The sequence below is a fragment of the Tursiops truncatus genome, chromosome 6 (genome assembly GCF_011762595.2).
Source record: "Tursiops truncatus isolate mTurTru1 chromosome 6, mTurTru1.mat.Y, whole genome shotgun sequence".
Taxonomy (NCBI): Eukaryota; Metazoa; Chordata; class Mammalia; order Artiodactyla; family Delphinidae; genus Tursiops; species Tursiops truncatus.
In genome coordinates this window covers 19,632,634-19,658,557 of record NC_047039.1, presented here as the reverse complement: position 1 = coordinate 19,658,557, position 25,924 = coordinate 19,632,634, and the positions used below count along the sequence as shown (strand labels likewise).

Sequence of the window (25,924 nt, the reverse complement as noted above, 5' to 3'; positions counted from 1 at the left end):
AATCTGTTTTACAATTAGGCAGCTGTGTGTGATTTTTTCATTATGGATGCAGTTTTTGGAAAACTACCTGTTCTGTCCTGCTCAGGCTGCTAGCAGACTGCACAGCAGAAAGGGAATCAGAGGTTACCTAGACAGGTCCAGAGGGAGGATTTCTGCATTTTTTACATCCTGATAGCCAGAAATGGTATATGTAGATAGTTGGAATTTCTCCTTAAGAAATCAGAGCTGGAGCAAATGCTTAAATTTCCCTCAGCAATGTAGGCAGGGTTGTGACAAAAACATCAATATATACATCCCAGAGATCTCTGAGTGGGATGGTCAGGGAGCATCCCCAGGCCCTGCCGCCCTATGGCCCCTTTTTCCTGGGAACATCTGTCACTCCTGCTAATCTCACCCTGTCCCCACTCACCCAGCCCTGCCTGGAATCTGGAATGAGTTTTCTGTGAATTAAGATGCATTTAAGTGAAGAAAGAAATACACAGAGCTTGATGAGCTCCCATTTGAGACAATGTAATGAAGATCTTGGAGGGAAACTTCCCTTGGTTACCATTTCAATTTAGCCATTTACTTGTTTGACATTTAGATGCCCTGGAGATAGGTGAATCTGTTCACGTCAAATTATCCCACTTGACTCTGCTCCCTTAGGTATCTTTCTGCCCTGGACCTTGTTCCAACTTGAAGAAGGCATGAGCTATTCTCCTTTTCACCTCTGGGTAATTTCCACCTCTGGGTAATTTCCCCCTCTGCACAAAGCTGATACTCATTATGACAGTGCATGCCCCGTGGCCACCAGGAGTAGGGGTCATTTTCATCTTGATCAGTGACCAGAATAATTAGGGCCCTAGCTGAGAGTTTCCTGTTCAGCCTTTCCTCTCCCCAGAGACACAAGTCACTGCCTGTGTCTGAGCCAACCAAAGGTGGGGGAAACAATCACACAGGGATAACTAGAGACAGAAACCTTCCAAGATATCTGCCAGTATATCAGTATAAAAGACAGTCTGGCTATTGATAAGCAAACAATACTGAATAACTGACAAATCACAGGGATATGTTCTTAGAAGGGGTAGAGAATGAAAAGGGAGCTAAGCTTTAATAAAATACCCTCACACGAACCTAAAATGATTGTTTTTTGCTTGTCTGCAAAGCAGAGATTGTAACACCTGTCCCACTTGCCTGGTGCATGGAGGAGTTGTGAAGTAGCACTTAGAGCATCTGGGAGGGTCCTGAACACATCACATGCTTGTGACAAGTTTTGGCTTTCCTCATTTTCTCTCCTTTATCTAGTATAAAGTGGCAGGTAACGGGCCATTCAGTAATGAAAAGACTGCAATGCCCCACGCTCTGGATGTCATCCCTCTTTCACCATGACTGTCTCCCGTCTTGTGATCGTGTTTGGGAGAGAAAGTATTGTGCCAGATGCTCTAACACAGCTTCTTGAATTCTCATTGCAGCCCTAAAGCATACCTATCACACTTTGCTGGGAGGGATGTTTTGTGTTCAGTGTCCCAAGCTGTGGAACCTTGTTCTGTGCAAGTCAGACCCTCTGGACATGTTCTCCTTTGTATAAATTGTGACACTTTATTCAACTAAGGGGCTGAGGCAGGAGACAGGAGGGTGACAATGGAAAAAGACAGTCTGTGATGCGGTCAGGGGAAGAGCTGGGTGGGAGGGTAAGTGCTTTTCTTGTGGGTTCAGCACTGGTGACTCCAAAACAGTAATTGCAAATTCCTGGGCTCTGTTTCAGGGGGTATTGGTTCCCAGGGGGAGTTTACTGAAGATTTGCAACATTTAATAATGCAGGCTGATCAGTTTCAGAACCACTGCTCTGCAGCTGCCAGCTGGTGGGGTGGCTGTGCTCAAGCTTACCCACTTTAATGTTGTTTCAGTGTATTTTGTTTTGTTGTCCATTACAGAACAGTGATCTCCCTTACCCCTCAGTAAAATTGTTTGGTGCTCCCTAACAGTCCTCAGGTTATATTTGTGCATTTCCCACTTTTTCCAGTCATTAGAAAAAAGGGCGTCTACCCCAGTGGACTGTGTGCATGGGCGAATGCACAGTAACTCACATCATCACCCTACAGGGGTCTGGGGATTACGCCATGGCTGTGTTATCCAGCTGAAATGAATTGCTTTGCAGCACAGGGAATTCTGCAGTTTCATTGCTTTATCAGGGTACCTACTTAATCAGATAGCTTAATTTGCATACCGGTAGCACCTTCTCACCACCGGTAAGGAATATGAAATGTTCAAGGTTGATTACCTGCAGATGTTGAAGAGTGGTTGACAGAGATGTGGCCGCATCTGTGGAAGAGGCTGGTCCCAGGGCAACATGCTGGAAGCATGCTGATGCTTTTCACTCTTGCATTTCTGTACATGTGGTACCCGTGTTAATGCTACTTCCTGCTTCAAGAGAAATTAAAGGTGACAGAGAAAGATTGTGAAATGCAAAAAGAAAAAGTATCTTCAGTACATTCTTTACAACTTTGATACTGAGAATACAGGACATTTAGCAGTTTCTCAGAGATTGAAACTGATTCATATAAAACTTCAAATGTAGAACCTTTAAGTTAAAATGATCAGCTAAATGCCAACACCTATTATTTCTGACTTCTTTTGGCAATTATTATAAAATTACAGGCAGTTGCAGAGTAATGTTACTTGGGACTATTAGTTAACCCTCAGCTAGAACCCAGAAGGACTTATCATTCATCAAACATTAGATGGGACCTTTGCACAAATCAGTAGAAGTAGCAGGGAGGTGTTGGGTGGTGATCAATCTTGTTATTAAAGACAAAGAAAGACTGAAAATTATCACAGGTTGGAAGACACTAAGGAGACAAGGTGACTAAATGCAATGTGGGATCCTGGAACAGAAAAAGGGAGTTAGGGGAAAAACTGGAGACATCAAAATAGTTTGTCGTTTTGTTACCATTGTACCAGTGTTAATAGCTTAGTTTTGATAAAAAATACCATGGTGATGTAAGATATTAACATTAGGACACACTGAGTAAAAATTAGACAGGAATTCCCTATCCCATCTTTGCAACTCGTTTGTAAATCTGAAATTATTTCAAAATAAAAAGTTTAAAAATACAGTACAGAACCACCAGAGTTGTGGCGTATTTAAGATGTGGATCAAAGGAAAAGACATTGTGCTTGTGGTTGAGAGGAAATTTTGGAATAAAGATTGCAGCAAATGAGGAAATCTTAGAAAGAATTTGAGTTTTAAAGAATTTGTACGCTTTAAATTTTGCTAAGGATTATACATGTAGTGCAGTTAGTGGAGGACATAGTGAAGCAACAGATGTGCCCACTTGCGAGTTTCACCTCCACACCCTGATGTAAGTGCTCCACTTCCATTTTCCTTTGAGCTGTCTTGTAGCCATGTCACACGCCGCCTGACACGTACTTGGTCATAACAGCTTTTGTTATCAGGACATGGATGTTAATAATAGCCCCGAATAAAAAGATAATAAATGTTGTCTAAAGTGTCAGACCTTATTATGAGAGCCTCAAAATAGATGTCAGGACAATGGGGAATAATTTTTTTTTTTTTTTTTTTTTTTTTTTTTGTGGTACGCGGGCCTCTCACTGTCGTGGCCTCTCCCACTGCGGAGCAGAGGCTCCGGACGCGCAGGCTCAGCGGCCATGGCTCACGGGCCCAGCCGCTCCGCAGCATGTGGGATCTTCCCGGACCGGGGCACGAACCCGCGTCCCCTGCATCGGCAGGCGGACTCTCAACCACTGTGCCACCAGGGAAGCCTGGGGAATAATTTTTTTAAAGCTAGCTTTTTTGTGTTAGGGACTGTTTACATGACACTGTGTTTTCTAGACACGGATAATTAGCAAAATATCAGTTCCAGAATGCATTTCAAACCTAGTTCCCAATTTTTATATTGCATAATAATTTAAATTCAGAAAATTTAATATGACATCTAAATCCAAATTCAAAACCCATGTTTCTGTTAAACTAGAAGAACAAAATATATCAATAATACATTCACAGGTATCCCTAATTCTTCGGTTTCTCACAGGCACTGGAGAAAACAAAGCACAGTAATTTCCACTCTGCACCTATTGTCTTGAATACCTGAGAAACTCCTCCTTATTCACTTCCTCTGGGTTCTCTTTCACCCTCCTTGCTGCCTTTTTAGAACTCTCCCTCCCTACACAGAAAGCACTTTCACCTCCACCCCTCCCATATTACATTTCAAATCGTTCTGTGAAATGTCTGCTTCTCCTATGAGTCTGTCAGCACCTTGAGTGTAGGGCTATGACATAGCCATCTCTGTTTTCCCAACATTCAACATTGTACCTCCTCATGCTGGGAATCCAGAATTAAGTTATTCTAGCTTGATTTTCCTTTATGTCCAACAAAGGGCAAGTCATGCATTGAAGCCAATAAAGACCCTAGTTCCAAGCACTGATGTAATGGCACGGTGTTTAGTTGTCCACCTATTCCATTAAGCAATTTCACTTAGCCGGACACCCCAATACCAGAGAGTCAGGGGTTATGAACTAAGAAACAAAACAATTAATATAGGCTTCATCCATTTACATTTAACCCGTGTTTTTTTGTGTGTTTGTGTGTATGTGTGAGAGAGTGTGTCTGTATAATTATGAAGCATTATATAATGCAGAATTTGAAACTATGATTTTCATAAATTTTATTTATGATCCCATTCTTACAGGTTAATATAGATTTCAAAGATTTCTCTGTCCTTACCGGTTTTCTTATTTTTATTCCCACAAAAAGGGGCTGGTGGCTGGTCTCCCCTTGTGTCAAATAAATACCAGTGGCTGCAGATTGACCTTGGAGAAAGAATGGAGGTCACAGCTGTGGCCACCCAGGGAGGATACGGGAGCTCCGACTGGGTGACCAGCTACCTCCTGATGTTCAGCGATGGCGGGAGGAACTGGAAGCAATATCGACGAGAGGAGAGCATCTGGGTATGTGCTTTATTGAAAAGCAGTCTGTCGGAGTATGAATTATGCCAGTTACTGCATGTTGCTGCCCATCTGTCAGATCAAGTATAGAAACAGAGCCTCCTCAGTTACCTGAAAATGTTTCCACTGAATGTAAGCCACATGTGACATTCCAGAATACACCGTCCATGGCTAATTCATGAAATAAGTAAAACAATTTTATCATGTAGCGAAATATTGAAAATGTCTTCCCATTATTCCTTTAAATAGTGTGAAGTCTAAGGAATAAATAAGTCACATACAACTGATTTTATTTTTGTTTTATAACAAACACAATAGTTTATATTGCCTCAGCATTTTTAAATAAAGCAAGTTCATTTTTTCTATGCCCTCTGATAAAATGAAATTTCTGAAAGACCCTGAACATGTTAAAAAAAAAAATGTAATGGAGAGTCTCTCTGTGGAGGACTTGTTGAGGGATGTGTTGAGTTCCTTCTCCAACAGGAACTTGGGCACCATGTGGCCCCTTGTAATTTATGGACAATAGATCCCTAGGATTCTTTGGAATCATAACTATTTTACATCAGGGACATAGTTTCTACTTCTGATTACATATCCATGCTCCTTTTAGAAGAATTAAATTTTGTTTGCTTAACTTTTTGAATATTAAAATATATGTAATTTATTATATATTTAGCATTTCATACCTTTAAATCACAGTCTGCTCTGAATGAGAAGCTCTAAAAGTGGAGTGTTGTAAAGGTCTGCAGCAGGTTTGCAATTGGCTGATGGGGTGTGGCCTGAAGAAGATTCATCAGGTGGAGAAGAGATTACTTTTTTCTTCTTATTAAAAATATAATTTAGAGGGTTGCCAAGAGCCGGGGGAAGGGAGGAATGGCCTGTAAGTGCTTTAATGGAGACAAAGTTTCAGTTTGAGAAGATGAAAAAGTTTTGAGATGGAGGGTGGTGATGTTTGCACAACAATGTGAATGTTAATGTCCAGAACTGTACACTTAAAAGTGGCTAAAATGCTAAACTTTTTGTTATGTATATCTTACCACAATAAAAAATACACAGTGTATCTTCCATTTAATTTAGGCTAAGAATGTTGTATAACTTAAAAAATTTTTTTTCTTAATTCAGGGTAAGAAGAAAATTGTCAGCTAAAAAGCTGTTATGTCTTAGCACATAGCTTATCTATAAAACTAATAGGCAGCAAAATGATAATATTCGTTGGGTAACTGCCCACATTTGAATTTCCTCAGAACTCTGTAACTTATTATAACTTAATAGATTGTGTTCTACTTAATTTCTTATCCCTGGAGCTTTTATTAGTTAATCAATAAATGTTGATGCAAATTGAATTGTCTAATACTAGATAAAAGAACAAAGTAGGAGGGGATATGTGAGTGCTTTTAGGGCTGGCTGACCTAGGGTTTCCAAACAAGTAGTTGCCATGTGTATGATCAGAAGCAGATATTAGTGCTGTGCTCATTCTAAGAACACCAAGTCCAAAGCAGGGTTAAGGTCAATATTGCTTAAGTAAGTTAAAGCTTAGTGAAACATCTACTTACATAGGGAACTTTTGTTCAAAATTAAATATTATTTTTCAAAATTAGTTAACTAATAGTTAATGCCTACTTATTCTTCATTGTATTAATTAAGGTTCATATTTTCGCCCTGCTCCAATCCCATCTGATTGAGCAACTCTAAAAATTCTTGTTTTTAGTTAATCAGGTTGGAGAGGAATCATATGTAAGCATCACCATCTGCTGATTTCTTTAAAGGTCAGGCACCCTTAGGGAAGTAGGGTCAAGAATACAGTGGCATTATTAATCCTAGATCATGCAGGTGAGGACAGAAGTGGACCCCTCAATCCTATCCATCCTATCACACAGTAAACATGGGTAGAGTGGCCTGCCTTACACTCCTGCTGAGTTTGCATCCCTCCCTGTGTCCCCAGCACTTCATTGTGCCTGGGGCAAGCACGTTGGTAAATGTTCGCTGAATTAAAACGAATGAGTGGAATCTACGTTCTGGTAGGATGCCTTCCTTAGCTCCCTGCTCTGTGCTTCTCTGTAGCCCTTGGTCTCAGCTTAGTGATCCTTGAAGCGCCAGTGCAGGTGTTTCTCCTCTCACATTTTGAGCTCCTTTAGGAAAAGGGCTCATCCTCACGTCTTCCGCGTGCACCACCCTGGGTTAAGTGAATTCATCTCCTAATCTGGGCCCGACTATACAAACTGGCATTGACAGCAGTAAATCACACTAGTTGATGATTCTGACATTATACTCACAGTTTCTTTAAAAAGATTGGGCTGGTTTGGCTGCTTTCCAGACCTCTCACAAAATGTCAGCTGCTCTTAAAAGTCAACCATACACCTTACCAGAGGTTCTACCCCTTCTTCAGGTGGTTGTTTTAGATATGAATTGCTGATGTTAACTTGAGAATGAATTTAAGATTTTAAAAAATTTCCTTGAGATATGATACTCTTCATTAGTGAAAGTAGTATGTTTATTCATGATGCCATTTACTTAATTTCCTATCACTGCTTCCACAAATTTTCATGGATTTAGTGACCTAATACAAGACAGAGTTATTATGTCATAGTTCTGTAGGTCTAAAATACAGTAGACCTGGCTGGGTTCTCTGCTTAGGGCATTTTTCCTGGAGGCTCTGGGGAAGACTTGTCCTTCAAGGTGTCTGGAGATTCCCAGAACCTTCCCCAGGTTCCATGATTTGCTGGGAGGATTCACAGGACCAGTGTGTAGTCATACAGCTATGATTTAGCACAGTGAAAGGACACAGAGCAAAAGGAGCAAAGGAAGAGGGTGCATGGGGTAAAGTCCATAGCAAATCAGGCCCAAGTTTCTACAGTCCTCTCCCAGGGAAGTCATACGGGACTAGCTTAATCCCCCAGCAGTGAGTTATAGCAACCCACATGGAATATTACCAACCAGGGGATCTCATGTACTGCGGGCTGCTCATGTAGGCACCCTCTGCCTTGCATGTAACAAAATTCCAGACTTCCAGAAGGAAGGCAGGTATTGAGTATGAACCACACTGTTTGAACAAACATTAGGCACAGTAAGCCACCTTTATCATTAGAGTCTTGGGAATGGGCCAGCCTTACAAGCAGGCCTTTCAGAGGGCAGCAGTCAGGACTGCCCTCCTGATGCTCCTGCATACACACTCACTCAGTTCCTTGTGGGTGTAGGACTGAGACACTGATCTCCTGTAGGCTGTCAGCTGGGGGCTGGTCTTTGCTCCTAGAGGTTTCCCACATCCCTTATGCTTTCTGTGTGGCCTGTTCTTGCAGCAGCGGGTCAAGTCCCTTTCATCTTTAAATCGCTCTTTGTTCTTGTTCTCCTTCTGCTTCATCTCTCTGACTTCCTCTTCTTCTAGCTGGAGAAAGTCCTCTACTTTAAGGGGGCTCATGTGGTTAGACTGGATCAACTTGGATAATCCAGGACAGTCTTCCTAACCATAATCCCATCTGCAGAATCCCTTTTGCCATGCAAAGTAACATATTCACAGTTCCTTTCTTTAGGGCCTGGACATCTTTGAGGCCTTTCTGCCCACCCCACTGTATTTATACACCTCTGATTTTTTTTTTCTTTCTGCATTTGGTATCCTTTCCCAGCAAACACATTTCTCATTGGATCTGAAGATGTTTTCCAGAGTCATATGAAGTCATGTGGCAGGGGTATCTGAGCACCTGCTCGCAGTTGGTGTGTCACAGGTGTCTCCCCTGAGAGGCTGCTGCCCCGCCATCACTAGTGTAGCTCTCACCCACAGCAGTGTCCCCAGCTTGTGGCCTCGCTGGTGTAACCTTGACCCCCATCAAGGAAGACTGTGTATTGGCTTTCTTCTCAGAAAGCCTCCTACTTTTATAAGAAAGTCCAGGGCTTCCCTGGTGGCGCAGTGGTTGAGAGTCCGCCTGCCGATGCAGGGGACACGGGTTCGTGCCCTGGTCCAGGAGGATCTCACACGCCGCGGAGCAGCTGGGCCCGTGAGCCACGGCCGCTGAGCCTGCGCGTCCGGAGCCTGTGCTCCGCAATGGGAGAGGCCACAACAGTGAGAGGCCCGCGTACCGCAAAAAAAAAAAAAAAAAAAAGAAAGAAAGTCCAAATCAAGCACTCCTTCTCTGGCCTTAAAAGTTTTGTGGATATTCTCCCTGTCGTAATTTTTTTTAATGACTTTTCTTGTTCTTCTGGGTCTATCTGCTGTCTGTGCTAACTTTGTCCACTAATACATGTTAACTCTTTCCAAATTCCGAAAACTGAGAAAGGGCTATCCTAACTCCTTACTGAAAATGGACATGAGATGATAATAAGACAAAAGGTCTTTACTTATGTTACTTTGGGCAAGTTGTCCATATGTTTGCCACATGTTTGCCATGGAATATTAATTAATATGTGAAGTGCAATGTATACCTCTCTAAATTCTCAAAATTATAAAATTGAGACATGGCTAGCCACAAAGTCTTTGATTAAAGGATTTGAGGACTGCAGGTCCAGTTACTGAAGGTTAGTTATCCAAATTAATTTTCTTATAAAAAAGAAATTATGTTCTTCACTGGTGATGTGTTCCACTTTAATATTTTTTCTTAATGAGTTACTGCTTCCATGGCTGAACTGTATTTCTATGTGAAAATAACCAAATAAATTAAATACTCAGATCTGTGAAATACATTCCAAAAGGGTTTTATTTAAATGGAAATATAGGAATGTGTCTTACATGACAGAAAAGGCATCACCATCTCTCACCAAGGGATGCACTACATCTCAGGACATACAGACTCTTTTGATGTGCAGAGTAAATGTCCTCACTTGAAATGTAGTGGAAGAAGTATCACTGTTTGAACAAGTTTAGAAGGGGTACGTTTCCTACATGATGTGAACAATCATGGTTTATATCGGTCATTTAGTAAACCAGGTGGCTTGACCAAGCTTGATGCTAAACATCTATAGGACTTAGAAGATGAGTTTGCAACTTCAGCCCGACTAAATCAGAAAATAGCCAGAGTCTTAGGACACTGAGGATCATAGAACAGCATTGAAGTGAGCAATGCAACAGATCAGTGATCCCTGACAAAGTTCACTGATGTTTATTTTCTACTGTTTCCCTGAGAACATGTCAGCAAACACATCAATCTACTGTGACTCTTAGATTCATTACAAGAATTTTGTGGGGCAGCGCTTGCGAACCAGGATTCTTACCTGCAAGCTAATGTGAGCTCTGAGCTCCCTGGGGGCCTCTGGACCGGGCTGGGGAGAGGTGTGGGCTCCAACCACTGTCCTGCTCTGAGTCTGGCTCTGTGAGCCTCCCTGGTGGGCAGGAGAGGTCCGTGAGTGGGCAGTCTACAGTGCTGGCAGTATTCTAGAGGGGTGTTGGGGGCAGCTCCATCACTACCCTCCTGGACACCTATTTGGTCTTCTTCGGACCCTATAGCAAGCCTTGTCCTTCCCAGGCCACCTGCCTGCCCTGACTCTGTCTCTTCTCCCTCCCCATTCCAGTTGTTTGGGAACAATGGGCTGATGCTATGAGAGCCCTCTCCTCTCGGGAGACGGTGACTAACGGTGTCCACTGCAGCGGTGTCCTCTGTTGAGGCTCCTCTGGCCCAGGGACCACTGGGTCCCTGTTGGCCATGGGGACCTTTCCTCCTGCAATTCCTGGGTGTTTTTTCTTCTATTTTATCAATACCTTGTCTTCATTCTCATCTTACTATTCCTCCCTCTTCTCCTCTATCCTTCTATTCTTTCCTTATCTATTTTTTTCACCTATCATTAAATATTTTTCTCCTTATTTCTCTCTCCTCTCTCCATTTTTCCCTATATCCCTCTTCTATCTGTATTGTTACAAATTCTAGAAAATCAACTTGAATCAGTCTAGGTAATTTGGGAATCCGACCACACGGAGAAGGGAGGATTTAGCTGGGTCTCTGGCACGTGTGTAACTAAGAGGCAGCCCTGCCCTGTGTCTTCTGTGGATTAGCTTCTGGCATTCATTTTCCTATATTGGTTCAAAAATCTGAGGAAAGGCTCAGACTTACTTGGCTCTGGCTGAGGGGAGTCTCAGATCTCACCACCTGTGAAGAGCTAATCTGATCAGGACGGCTCCCAGCCCACCCTACACTTAGCACCGAAGCCCCTGGATTGGTGGGTGGGGCCATGTAAAGACTTTATGTCCACCCTAATGGGGGCACTTAGAAGGGAGGGATGCTGGGAGGGCCATATTATCAGATTTCCTGTTCCTTGTCTCTCTATCTCTCTCTTTCACTCTCTCTCCATGACCTGTTGCTTTCTTTTCTATTTCTCTGCTTTCCTCTTCTTATACATCTTACCTTTCTACTCCTCGCCTTCCCTTTTTCTCTATGAATTAAAGGACCTAGATTGCTATGAGTCCTGCTACTCAACATGTAACCTACGGACCAGCAGCATCACCTGGGATCTTGATACAAATATGGAATCTCAGCCCCCACCCCAACCTATTGAATAGAATCTGCATTTTAACAAGATGAGCAGGTGATTCCAGTACAAGCTAGATTGTGAGAAGCACTGACTGGGATGAACCAAGTCCCATCTTTGGGGGAAATTGTTTTGCCCCTTAACTATCCTCTAGCTGCCTGGATCAGAGGGGACTGTGCCCCCTGCTCCAGGATGCAGCTTATCCCACACACGTGTTAGCCTGAACAGGTGATGCTCTCTGTTAACAGGACCTCAGGAACCTTGCTCCAGTGCCCTTTGACTGCAAGACACCCTCTTTTTCCCTGATAGTCACCAACCTAGGGGGGTGGAGCCCAGATATTTTCTCATTGTTATCAGTGAATAACAATCAAGTGGTTAAAGTTAGTCCTATCTTTGAGAACTATAATATTTCCTGAATCTCTATACTCTGCATTCAATAGGAATTTATTCTTCATATTAAAAACTCATCAGAACTCTAATTCAGAACTCTAATTCATTATATCCTTTATGAATTGAAGATGGAAATTGTTATTCAAAATGCATTTTGAATTTAAGTGGATTTTTCTTCCTATGCAGGCCCTTTGTGTGAAAAAGGCATTCTTCTAAGAAAGGACTGGCAAAATATATTTCAGAAAAATAAGAAAAGAAATTACTTGAAATAAACATAAGTTCTAGTATAAATAATTCTATTTAATAGATTTCTTTCACCTTGAAAAAATAGGTAGCAGTATGTCCTTAAATGAATATAAGGTAGACATAGCAAATCGTTTGAAACTTTGTTCTTCTTTAGATCATTTCCAACCTAGAACACCAAGTAGACTAATTAATGAGGCTAATTAATATTGTTTTGAAAGATTCACAACAATCTCACAGTGCTCTAAGAGAGCAACAAAGGTGACCCCAAATTTGCAGGGCAGAAAAAAGACAGGGAAATACTGGAAGCATGGCCATTGGGATGGGGACCGTTTGTTATACCTGCACCACTTCATTTATTTAAGAGAAAGAGCTGATGCACATATGGCAAAATATTTACCTTGTTAAAATAAATCTAGATTATCAGTACATGTATATCTGTTTTGGGGGGGATGTTTGAAATATTGCATAATCAAATTAATAAAGAATATTGGATTCAGGTTTAAAAGAATTACGTTTACTTGGTATAAATAGAAAGATCATATGACTGTGTAGTTTCAAAATAAAGAGGGATAAGAACAGTGTCAAATCATAATAAGAAAAACTGGACTCAGAGATAAGGAGGGTTTGTATGTAGGGAAGCAGACACTCTGCTAAGTGTGAAGCTCTATTGGTAGAAGGAGCGGAAATTCTCTTGACAGAGATTCCTGCTAATTCAGTCATTTAAATATATGTTGGTTTATTTCAGGTCTAGGTTAATACATTTATTGCTAATGAGTTGATGACTCAACAGAGCCAAGCCCCACGTCAGGTAGGAGGTTGCAAAGAAGGGTCTGCAGAGTGTGCCTTGGCTGTCTGGGGCTTGTGCCAGCTCCAGGCTTGCTGATTTCAAGTTTGGCTCTGAGACTGGGCGGTTTTGGTCAGAATAGGAGCAGCATTTCAATGATTCTGTATCGATCTCTTCCATGTACTTGGCCTTGTCAGGGACACGGCCCTCTCCTTCCTAACCATTCACCTCATTACGTCAAGCACATTGTTCCCCGAGGCAGTGACTTTGTACCATGGACAGTCTTGTTGATTGCACTTACCACTGTGGACCACAGTTGAATTTTCTGTACATGTCTCCCCCTCCTGGGCTCTGAGAGCCATTAGGTTAGGGATTAATCTCCTCAGAGGGCCAGGCCTATTACAGATTCTCAATAAGGAGTTGTTAGACTGAGCTAAGGAAAAGTTGCTACTCTCTAACAGACCTCAACCCAGATGGTTAGTTAAGTTAAAACTTAGCCCACTGTGAGATGCTGCTTGTGTGATGGGAGGCTTTCGGTGCCAAGCCTAAGTGTAACAAGAGGCGTAACACTTTTTCCCCACAAAGTTGTACAAAGATGATGCCCTACTGAACCCAAGAGAGAGGTGGTTCCATTTGCCCTTCATTGCAGGTCTCAGTGACAATAGAGATAAAAGCTGGATTTGGTCTGTCGAAAACTCTCAGAGCAGCTGAAAAGGTTGAGGTAGAGAAGTGAATGAGACATCTGAGCTGCTACCACAAAGTAACCGATGGGTCCCTGGAAATCTAGGATGCAGTAACAACTGCCTCTTTCCAGGGCCAGCTGCATTCAGTGGCTGTGGAGCATCCTTCCTTCCATTTGTTGATTACAGTCCTTCCCAACCTGAAAACCTTCACTCATATCCCCTTTACGCTGTACTAACATTGTGTAGACACTCCCTTCTTTTTCTACTCCTAGGATTTTTCATTTTTATTTCTCAAGTGTTACTTTTCTCTTGCCATATTTATTCACCTCGTGCTTATTTCACATCAGTTCTGGCATCAGGGACTACAGCTTGTTTATCCCAATATCCTTTGTACCTACTTTACTGCTTTGCAAAAGTAACGATTTTGCTCATTTGAATTGCCACGTGTTATCAGGTTGGGAGGGAGGGATGTGGTGGTGAGTAGAATTTTAAATATGTAGCAGAATAAATAGCAACTCTTGAGACATCTTACAAATTACAGTTTTACTTTTCATGGAATGAAGTAGTTGCAGAAGTGGTGTTATTAGAGATATATGGAAATTAGGATATATTTTATGAAAAAGGTAAATCTTAAACAGTAATATGAACAGAGTATGGCAGAGTTGTGGGGGAAATAGCTTTACAAGTAGAATTTTTTATTCATTTGGGAGATGGCAAATATATTGTCTTTAATCAAGAAAAGTAAATGATGGAAAAAGTGAATTTTTACAAAAAAAGGTGCTCCGGCAGCGGACTCATTGAAAAGAAGTGTTGCTGAGCCACGTTTTAGGAAGGTGAAAGGCAGGACAGCTCAGGGAGCATCTCACCAGGATTTCATGGAAATTCTTCCTCATGACTGCAGTTCTGGCAGCTTAGCTTCATAGGATGTTGTACTAATAGTGGGTCTCATAGGGAACGACAGTCAAAGTCTACAAAGTCTACAATTTGCACACAAAATGTAAATGTACAGATATGGTGTGTCCTTCAGGCTGTTCATGGGTGATTTCCTGACATAAAAGACTCAAGTGGTTTGGTACCAAACTAATTGGGATCTTGAGAAAATGGCCCACAGCAGAGGTGGAGTGTTTAGAGCACTGCTGTGTTCACAGCCCTTGATAACTCCTATGGTTTCTGCACTCTGCAGTCCTATGCCACTTAACAGTTAGAGCAATTTTCTGCCTTTGATGCAGACCACATTTTATAAATTTGTATAGACAAAAGCAATGATGAAATTTTAAAATTTTACAAAAGAGGAAAACAGGCTTTGAGTACTTTTTTTAATATTAATATCACAGTCTCAAAACTCTGAGATGTTGAGAATTTCTGATCAGCAAACCTCAAACTTTTTCAGAGTAGTTAAGATAAGGGCAGCAGTTGAGAAGCTGGGTGCTGTTCAAGCATGTTTAAGGGTCTCAGACAGAGAGAAATATTGGTTTAGACCAGGGGCCAGCCAACTTTCTCTATAAAGGGACAGATAATAAATATTTTGGGTTTTGTAGGCCATGCAGTCTCTGTTGTGACTGTTCAACTCTGCTGTTGTGTGAAAGTAGCCAGAAGCAATATGTAAATGAACGAGTGTGGCAGTGTTCCAATAAAACTTTATTTAAAAAGCCACACAGCCAGCTGGTTCTGGGTTTAGATTGCTTACCCCTGGTCTAGTCTACTTTGTATCTATTTAAGGTATGATGTATGGATCCAGTATGAAGAAATAAAAATTACAACATCATTGTGACACAATGTAACCTCTCACACTTGAACTGCACAAAACCTTTGCTAATACTCTTGCTTAGGACAGTCCTTTTCAAATTGTGTCCTAGAAAAACTTTCTTTTCATTTAAAATTTATGCACGTAATTTGATGTCTTTCAGAATAAGATATAAATAGTACACATCTGATCTATGATATTATTACATAGCATTTAGCATAAAACTAAGGTTAAAAAGAGAATCAATTTAAAGAAAAATATTAAACCAATAAGAAGTGTTATACTGAGTACTTAGTGAGTGCCTGACACTGCTTCATGTGCTTTAGACATATTTATTAAACACATCCTCACAACAGCCCTCTTATGCCCAGTTTACAGGAAAGGACACTGAGGCATGAAAAGTTCAAGTTCACTATCCTCAAATCACAGAACTAATTAGTGATGTAACAAGGATTTGAACCCCAGCTGTCTGGCTGCAGGGCCCACACTCAAACCACCTTACCACAGTACAGAGGATTCATGTTAGAGATGAATAAAGTGATGACACAGGATGGGTATCCTCTTCCTTAGGGCATGGGAAGCAGGCACTTCTCAGACAGTGCTGGTAGGAGCATAAAATGGCATTAGATGGGTATATGCCCAAAGTATATACCCAAAGCGGGATCTTGAAGAGATGTTTGTACACCCATGTTTATCACAGCATTATGCACGTCCTTGGAGGACAATTTCTATAAACTTAAGTGTTCAAAAGCACCCACTATTTAGAGCGCTGAAGATGACAGTGCAAAAGGAACAATGCTTCTAAGTCCTGTCAGTATATCGTCTACACCAAGTAACAATTCCACTTCTAGGAGTTAGTCCTACAGGAACACTCAGAGGTGCACAGAAAGTGCCTGTGAGAAAACTAAGTGCATTCTTTACAGTCAAGATCCAGTTTTCTGTCAATAGGTGAACACAAATAAATTATGATACTCCATTTTATGGAATAATATAATATTATATGGAATTCATTCCTTTGAAAACAATGAGGTTATTTAATTGATCTATTTATTTATTTGAGGTAACATTGGTTTAAAACATTATTTAAGTTTCGTGTGTATAAGATTATCAAATACATTTATTCATTATAAGAGATATAAGAAACATTTTTTTTTACAGCTAGAAAAAGGGATGTATTTATTGTGCTTCCATTAGAAATTTCCAAGATGAACATATACGTATATGTGCATGTACATATATATAGACTATTTCTGGAAGTATACAAGATAAATTATTAATAGCATTTCTCATTCTGGGTAAAGATATGCCATGAGTACGCGATGAATGGTATTTTAAACTACATGCATATATTGCTGTTCAATTCAATACCAGGTTTTGAAAGGATTAGAGGGAAAAAAACAAAGGAAATACAAAATAGTTTTTTAATTGTGGTAAAAAAATAACATTAAATTTACCATCCTTACCATTTTTAAGTGTACGGTTCAGTGGTGTTAAGTATATTCACATTGTTGTGGAATAGATCTCTAAATCTTTCTCATCTTGTAAAACAAACTTAAACCCAGTAAACACAAATTTCCCTCCCCATCCCCTCAACCCTTGGCAACCATCTCTCTACTATCTGTTTCAATGATTTTGACTACCTTATATACTTCATATTAGTGGAATCATACAGTATTTGTCCTTTTGTGATGGTTTATTTCAAGTAGCATAATGTCCTTGAGTATCCATATTATAGCACATGACAGAATTTCCTTATTTTTAGGGCTGCATAATACTCTATTGTATGTATATACCAGATTTTGTTTATCAGTTGCTATGGTCTGAATGTTTGTTTCCCACCAGAATTCATACGTTGCAATCCTAACCCCTTAAGGGATAGTATTAGTAGGTAGGGGGTTTTGGGAAGTGACTAAGTCTTCCACTAAGAAAGGGCTTAGTGACTCATAAAGAGGCTCCAGAGAGATCCCTACCTGATTCCAACATGAGAGAATGCAACAGAGGTCTGAGACCCAGAAGAGGGCCCTCACCCAAACTTGCTGGCACCCTGATCTCAGACTGTCAGCCTCTAGAACTGTGAGCAATAAATTTCTAGTGTTTATAAACCACCCAGTGTGTGGTATTTTGTTATATCAACTTGAATGGACTAAGAGATCTATTCGTCCATCTATGGACAGTTGGGTTGTTTGTACCTGTTGACTATTGTGAATAATACTGTGATAAACACGGGTATACAAATATCCCTTCAAGATCCAGATTTCAGTTGTTTTGAACATATACCTGGCAGAGGAATTGCTGGAGCTTATGCTAATTCTATTTTTACTTTCTTTTGAGGAAACTTCATATTGTTTTTTATAGTGGCCGCACCATTTTGCATTTCCACAAGGGTTCCAATTTCTCTGCATCCTCCCCTAAATAGTGTTTTTATTTGGTTCCCTTACCCACTGAAATACCCTCAAGATATGTGGGGAGTTGCAATCCACATGGACCTTGAGTGCCTGTGTGCTCTTTCTGGATAGGCTAAGAGTGAAGGCTCTAGCTGCATTTTATCCAGGCCATTCTCAGGGTGTGCTAGAGAAACAGCAGTCCTGAGAGATGAGAGGCCAACCTCCCCCAGACAAGGAGCAGGTCTGCATCTTCTCATTATAAGAGCAGTGAATCTCCCGAGCGTGGTGCTTGATCCTCTAAAGCAGCCCACTGCCTGCAGCATCATCCATCCTGGACCCTTTGCATTACCTGTAGCACATAGGGAGGTTCATGGGAAACTGAGGTGGTATTCACTAAGCCATGTCTCTGCCACATGAACAGCTTCTAAAATGGTGCCATTTCCCAGATGTCTTTCTGGATGACCATGAACTATACGATGCCCAGTCTCTCTGTGCTGGTGTTTGGAATGCTTTCAGTTATCGTCTTTTCTCTTTCATGGTGCTTTTGTGCTGATTTTGTTTCCCAAATTATACACTCGACATAAATTATGTCAAATATAAGATCTGTGTAGTAACTGTTAGAAGTCAAACCATTTATATGGCCTTTTTATTAAACACAAAAAATATAAAAATATGCTCATTACTTACTTGAGATTTTCAGCTCAAATTGGGATTTAGACTTGAGTTTCCTTCATGTAAGTAAATTCTAAGTCATTTCCACAGTGAATATATTCCTAATACAGCTTCTAGATGATATAGATAAGAATAAGTACTATTTCAACTTAAGGAAAACCTTTTTGGGTGACTTTCTTCTTTTTTAAAAATTAATTTTATTGAAATATAGTTGATTTACAATGTTGTGTTAATTTCTGCCATGCAGCAAAGTGATTCAGTTATGTATATATACACATTCTTTTTCATATTCTTTTCCATTATGTTTTATCACAGGGTATTGAATACAGTTCCCTGTGCTATACAGTAGGACCTTGTTGTCTATCCATTCTATATATAACAGTTTGCATCTGCTATTCCCAAACTCCCAATCCATCTCTCCCCCACCCCTCCTCACTCTTGGCAACTGCAAGTCTGTTCTCTATGTCTGTGAGTCTGTTTCTGTTTCCTAGATAAATTCATTTGTGTTGTATTTTAGATTCCACATATAAGTGATAGCATCTGATATTTCTTTTTCTCTGTCTGACTTACTTCACTTAATATGATAATCTCAATGGAACACGATAGAAAGCCCAGAGATAAACCCATGCACATATGGTCACCTTATCTTTGATAAAGGAGGCAGGAATGTACAGTGGAGAAAGGACAGCCTCTTCAATAAGTGCTGCTGGGAAACCTGGACAGGTACATGTAAAAGTATGAGATTAGATCACTCCCTAACACCATACACAAAAATAAGCTCAAAATGGATTAAAGACCTAAATGTAAGGCCAGAAACTATCAAACTCTTAGAGGAAAACATAGGCAGGACACTCTATGACATAAATCACAGCAAGGTCCTTTTTGACCCACCTCCTAGAGAAATGGAAATAAAAACAAAAGTAAACAAATGGGACCTAATGAAACTTCAAAGCTTTTGCACAGCAAAGGAAACCATAAACAAGACCAAAAGACAACCCTCAGAATGGGAGAAAATATTTGCAAATGAAGCAACTGACAAAGGATTAATCTCCAAAATTTATAAGCAGCTCATGCAGCTCAATAACCAAAAAACAAACAACCCAATCCAAAAATGGGCAGAAGCCCTAAACAGACATTTCTCCAAAGAAGATATACAGACTGCCAACAAACACATGAAAGAATGCTCAACATCATTAATCACTAGAGAAATGCAAATCAGAACTACAATGAGATATCATCTCACACCAGTCAGAATGGCCATCATCAAAACATCTAGAAACAATAAATGCTGGAGAGGGTGTGGAGAAAAGGGAACACTCTTGCACTGCACTGCTGGTGGGAATGTATACAGCCACTATGGAGAACAGTATGGAGGTTCCTTCAAAAACTACAAATAGAACTACCATATGACCCAGCAATCCCACTACTGGGCATATACCCTGAAAAAACCATAATTCAAAAAGAGTCATGTACCAAAATGTTCATTGCAGCTCTATTTACAATAGCCCGGAGATGGAAACAACCTAAGTGTCCATTGTCGGATGAATGGATAAAGAAGATGTGGCACATATATACAATGGAATATTACTCAGCCATAAAAAGAAACGAAATTGAGCTATTTGTAATGAGGTGGATAGACCTAGAGTCTGTCATACAAAGTGAAGTATGTCAGAAAGAGAAAGACAAATACCGTATGCTCACACATATATATGGAATTTAAGAAAAAAAATGTCATGAAGAACCTAGGGGTAAGAGAGGAATAAAGACACAGACCTACTAGAGAATGGACTTGAGGATATGGGGAGTGGGAAGGGTAAGTTGTGACAAAGCGAGAGAGAGGCATGGACATATATACACAACCAAACGTAAAATAGATAGCTAGTGGGAAGCAGCCGCATAGCACAGGGAGATCAGCTCGGTGCTTTGTGACCGCCTGGAGGGGTGGGATAGGGAGGGTGGGAGGGAGGGAGACGCAAGAGGGAAGAGATATGGGACCATATGTATATGTATAACTGATTCACTTTGTTATGAAGCAGAAACTAACACACCATTGTAAAGCAATTATACGCCAATAAAGATGTGAAAAAATCTCTAGGTCCATCTGTGTTGCTGCAAATGGCATTATTTCATGCTTTTTTATGGCTGAGTAGTATTCCATTGCATATGAGTACCACATCTTTTTTTTTTTTTTTTTTTTTTGTGGTACATGGGCCTGTCACTCTTGTGGCCTCTCCCGTTGCAGAGCACAGGCCCCGGACGCGCAGGCTTAGCAGCCATGACCCACGTGTCATATGGGATATTCCTGGAAAGGGGCACAAACCCACATCCCCTGCATCGGCAGGCGGACTCTCAACCACTGCGCCACCAGGGAAGCCCCACATCTTCTTTATCCATTCATCTGTCGATAGACATTTAGGTTGTTTCCATGTCTTGACTATTGTAAATAGTGCTGTAATGAGCATTGGGGTGCATGTATCTTTTCTAATAATAGTTTTCTCTGGATATATGCCCAGGAGGGGGGTTTCAGGATCATATGGCAACTCTATTTTTAGTTTTTTGAGGAACCTGCATACTGTTTTCCATAGTGGCTGCACCAGTTTACATTCCCACCAACAGTGTAGGAGGATTCCCTTTTCTCTATACCCTCTCCAGAATTTGTTATTTGTAGACTTTTTAATGCTGGCCATTCTGACTGGTGTGAGGTGGTACCTCATTGTGCTTTTGATTTGCATTTCTCTAACAGTTAGCAGTGCTGAACATCTTTTCATGTGCATGTTGGCCATTTTTTGGTTTTCTTTGGAGAAATACCTATTTAGGTTTTCTGTCCATTTTTCAGTTGGGTTTTGTTGTTGTTGTTGTTGAGTTGTATGAGCTGTTTGTATATTTTAGAAATCAAGCCTTTGTTGGTTGCGTCATTTGCAAATATTTTCTCCCAGTCCGTATGTTGTCTTTTCATTTTGTTTATAGTTTCCTTTATTGTATGAAAGCTTGTACGTTTGATTAGGTCCCATTTGTTTATTTTTGCTTTTATTTCTATTGCCTCGGGACACTGACCTAAGAAAACACTGGTACTATTTACGTCAGAGAATGTTTTGCCTATGTTCTCTTCTCAGAGTTTTATGGTGAGGTGACTTTCTTCTGGCATATAAAAGGATAAGCTGTCTCTGAGATTATATTACAGAGGTTTGGATGCATGGACAGGAGTGCATCTGTCTGCCATGCACCCTAAATACCTATAGGGTGAGCTCCAGACCTGAAGCACATGACTCATCTTCCAGTCGTTTTCCCAATTACCCTGTGGTATGCTTGAAACCCTCTGCTTATTTTATTGGCATAATCCACCTTTCACTTTGTCCTTGAGGAGGGATCAGTTAAGAGATAAGGAAGAGCAGTTTTGAAGAAGAGTCAAAGGTCAGGGCATTTTTCTAGAAGGAGCTGTGAGTAAGAATGAAGAAGGGCAGGCGGTGGAAATACCAGAACTTAGCCTCACACTACACCTATGGCCAAGGGAGAGAAGTTCAAAATACATGATGTTCGATGTGCATTAGACAAATGAAGTTTATTTGGATTTGAACTCCTGTCTTCTCTTCTGTGTTTTTTAATGTTCTTAATCATTCAACCTGAATGGCTTATCTTCCTCTCAGAGCTTTGAACATTTTAATGATTCAATATCCTTCTTTTTTAGAAGAGAGAGAAGAGAAAAATTACTTGAGCGGTGGAAAGAGATCCCTGGGGAGCTCTTGTGTATGCTGCAGCAAACGCTTTATTAGCTAAAGTTCCCACTGATGGAAAATTCAGACATAGGAAAAGCTCCTACATATTGGAAGAAAATTTGAGAGTTACCAAAAAATGTCGTCAGAATGGAATGCAAAATTAATGTGGCAACACTTTTTTCATCCATATATCCCCAAGTAATAATAAGTGAAATGGTCAGTGAATTATACCACCAATAGGTTTTCTATCCTTAGATTAAATAAATAATAAATACATGAATCACTTATTAAAGGAGCCTGACTGTGATATCTAGGGTCTTTTGAAAACCCTCCCCTGTCAAACAGTACAGGGCACCTTTAAATTGAAAGGAGTTAAATCTATCCCTGTATTAGTTTCCTAGGACTGCTGTAACAAAGTACTGGAAAATGAGGGGCTTAAAACAACAGAAGTTTATTCTCTCATAATTCTGGAGGCTGGAAGTCCAAAATCAATGTCTTGGCAGGGCACGGGCAGGGCAAGGGTCCCGGGAGAATCTCTTCCAGGTCGTTCTCTTAGTTTTGATGTTGTCAGTAATTCTTGGAGTTCTTTGGTTTGTAGATCATCCTTCCAATCTCTGCCTCCACTGTCATGGGGTGTTCTCCTCTGTGTCTTTATTTCATCTTCCCTCTGTGCATGTCTCTTCTCTTCTTATAAGGACCCAGGTCATATTGGATTAGGGTCCACTGTCATGACCTCATCTTAACTTGGTGACTTCTGCAAAGACCAGATTTCCAAATAAGTTCACATTCACAGGTTCCAGAGTAAGAACTCCAATATATCTCAACGTGAACATGACAGTGGCCTGGAAGGACAGAGGTGGCTATAGGCAAACGATGCTTATCGTAAAGGAAAAGAGGCACTTTCTCATTTTGTTTGTTGTGCCCACTTTTTGTAAGGGAAGAAGAAGATTAATCTGGAATTGACCAGAAATGGATAAGAAATGCTTCTGGACTCCATGGCAAATGGAATGTGAGAAAATGAGCAAACAGCACTCCTGAGTACCACACGGAGTGGCATCTAGAAAGGGAGACTGGAGTTTGTGTCAAGGTGAAGAACCGTGGTTGGTGTCTAACATTTACTGAGTGTTTATTGTGAGCCAGGCATGGTCATAAGCATTTCAGGTGCGTCATATCATTTAATCTTTCTCCATGAGTATCTTCGTTTTACAGACGAAGAAACTGAGACTCAGAGTTACACAATGGTCAATTTCTGTGTTACTCTGGAATATTCTAACGTATAATTAAAGTAGCCCTTCATTTTCCTGTTTATTATTATTATATTATTAATTACCTGCAGTGAGATAGATTCCCAGAGCACACAGAAGAAAGAGAGGATGAGAGGGAGGAAGACTTTACAATGCAATCGTGTTCTTGGTGGGGCAGAGGCAAGTCTGGGTCACCTTCGGGCTGGGTTTAGGAGGTGAGGGTGTGCCCAAAGGCAGTGGTCAGAAAAGACCTGGAGAACTGCTGACCTCAGGATCCTGAATGGACATCTATGTGATGTGGTTTTGCTGTTGTCCCAGCCCAGGCTGTGGCTCTGTTCTTAGGGGTCTGCTGTCTTTGCTCAAGGTTCCACATAGAAACAAAGATGCTGGATTGTTTGGTGCCTCTGTGAATTCTGTCTCCCTACTAGGAGTGAGATGTAGAATAGACACAGATATTCCTGCCAGGTTTGGAAGCCAGCGATGAGGAGTTCAGTGTTGGACAAAACACATCCCCTGCTTCACAAAGGGGTGTGGACTTGCTCAGCTCAGGACCTGGGGCATCTTGGTTCAGGGAAATGAGACAGAGCAGTTCTAGGCCAGGCTTTGCTTTTCTGAACTCCTATCTGGACACAACCTCTCTGAACATGAGTTTTTCCTGAGTCTTTGTCCTTTACTGGTCCTTTCCTCAGTCATAGGAAGCCCTCAAGATGCATCAAGATGTGTATTATTCCCTAAATCAATCTGAACCCAATGCCTGGTCCTCAAGAACTACCTTAGGCCAAGAATCAACCAGGGAAGGGGAGGAAGGGTGAAAGGAGGATGCAGGGGAGAGGTGCACAGGTAAGGGTCCTAGCTCAGCTGTCACCTGCAGAACAGAAGCAAGTGGCCTTGATTGTTCACACCTCACTTTACCTGCCTCCAGGTTGGAGCCTGAAGAGCTTGAGTGGATTCAGTTCTCTCTATTAAGAAGTTGTTAGGTCATTTTCAAATTTCATTTTAATTTATTTTCTCATTTACACTTACTTTGGTTTTGCTTTCTGCTTTTTTCGCCTGATTTTGGCTTTATTACTTTCAAGTAATACTTTTCTTTCAATCACCATTTTCTTCTTATTAATGCCAGTTTACGTTGTTTGCTAAGGGCTGATTTTGTTACCTTCACTCCTGTTTTGTCTATTTGACAGCCCCCTGAGATGATCTGTTTACTGCACTGTGTTCCCCAAGAAACAGTGGGGAGGCTGCCTAACAGGCAATCTCCTGGGAGACTTTCTGCTCCCCATTTTCAGTGGGAAGCAGTTTCAGTCAGAACTGGCTCATCATAGCTGGGTAATATAAGCATCCACATCACAGGGGTTGGGAGGATGTGGACTCTCGGCGTTTATCTTGATTGAATCATGGGTGTGTAACTTTCCGTCGTCCAGCTCTTGATTTGTATTAATGATTCAGCGTTCATTACCTTAAGATAAAAAAGTGTTCCTGCTGGCAAGAGCTAGATAAGATTGTGGGCAATTTGAGACTCTCACTGTGTGAAGTTGATGATAACTATATTCCCTTGGTAGGAACTGAGAAATTCTGTCGTGTCCTGCCACTGCGTGACACCAAACAGGGTACAGTCGCAATGGGCTTTGTGTCACTGACATGAAATTGAGGATGGGCCTGGTGGCAGCCACCCAGAGTGTCCAGGAAATCTGCAGCCGTGGCTGGGATGAGTAGAGTTTCCCTTTACCACAGGGAGTTCATAGGCAGGAAACTTTCTGTTTCTCATTGTATCAGTCTGGGTCTCATTGCTAACATTCACCTAAATGAAAATGCACTTTTACTTTGTTTAAATTTTTATTGTGGTAAAATATATATAACATATAATTTATCCTTTTAAGTATTTTAAGTGGCATTAAGTACATTCACATTGTTGTGTCACTATCACCCCACTATTCATCTTCAGAATTTTTTTGAGAGGTAAAACAACTAATATTTATTGAATGTGTATATTTTTTATACAATTTTTAAAGGTTACACTCCATTTACGGTTATTACAAAATATTGGCTATATTCTTCGTGTCGTACAACACATCCTTGTAGCCTCTCTTACACCCAATAGCTTGTACCTCCCACTCCCCACCCTTTTTTTGCCCCCCTACCCCCGGTAACCACTAGTTTGTTCTCTATATCTGTGAGTCTGCTTCTTTTTTGTTATATTCACTAGTTTGTTATAGGTTTTAGATTCCACGTGTAAGTAATATCATACAGTGTTTGTCTTTCTCTATCTGACTTCTTTCATTCGGCACAATGCCCTCCAAGTCCATCCATCAGAACTTCTTTCATCGTCCCAAACTGAGACTTGCTACCCATTAAAAACTAACTTCCCATTTCCTTTCTTTCTGCAGGCTCTGGCAATCACCATTTTACTGGCTTTATAAATTTGAATAGATACCTCATATAAGTGGAATCATATAATTTTTGTTCTTTTGTAACTAGCTTCTTTCACTTAATGTAATGTTTTCAAGGGTCATCCATGTTGTGGCATGTGTCAGAATTTCCTTCATTTTAAGGCTGAATAATATTCCACTGTATGTATATCCCAGATTTTTTTAATCCATTCATCTGTTAGTAGATATTTGGATTGTTTCCACCTTTTGGCTATGGTGGATAATGTTGTGGTGAACATGAGTGTAC

At 40.8% G+C, this 25,924-nt stretch overlaps 1 protein-coding gene across 1 annotated transcript in view; it reads left to right on the top strand.

Moving 5' to 3' along the window:
* The first annotated feature begins 4,809 nt into the window (after positions 1–4,809).
* Positions 4,810–25,924, top strand: part of LOC101332834 (contactin-associated protein-like 3) — a 141,467-nt gene continuing 120,352 nt past the window's right edge. The window contains exon 1 of the mRNA XM_033859253.1: positions 4,810–4,950. Coding sequence (XP_033715144.1) covers positions 4,825–4,950 — 126 coding nt within the window. The 5' untranslated portion in view covers positions 4,810–4,824. The remainder of the gene's footprint in view (positions 4,951–25,924) is intronic.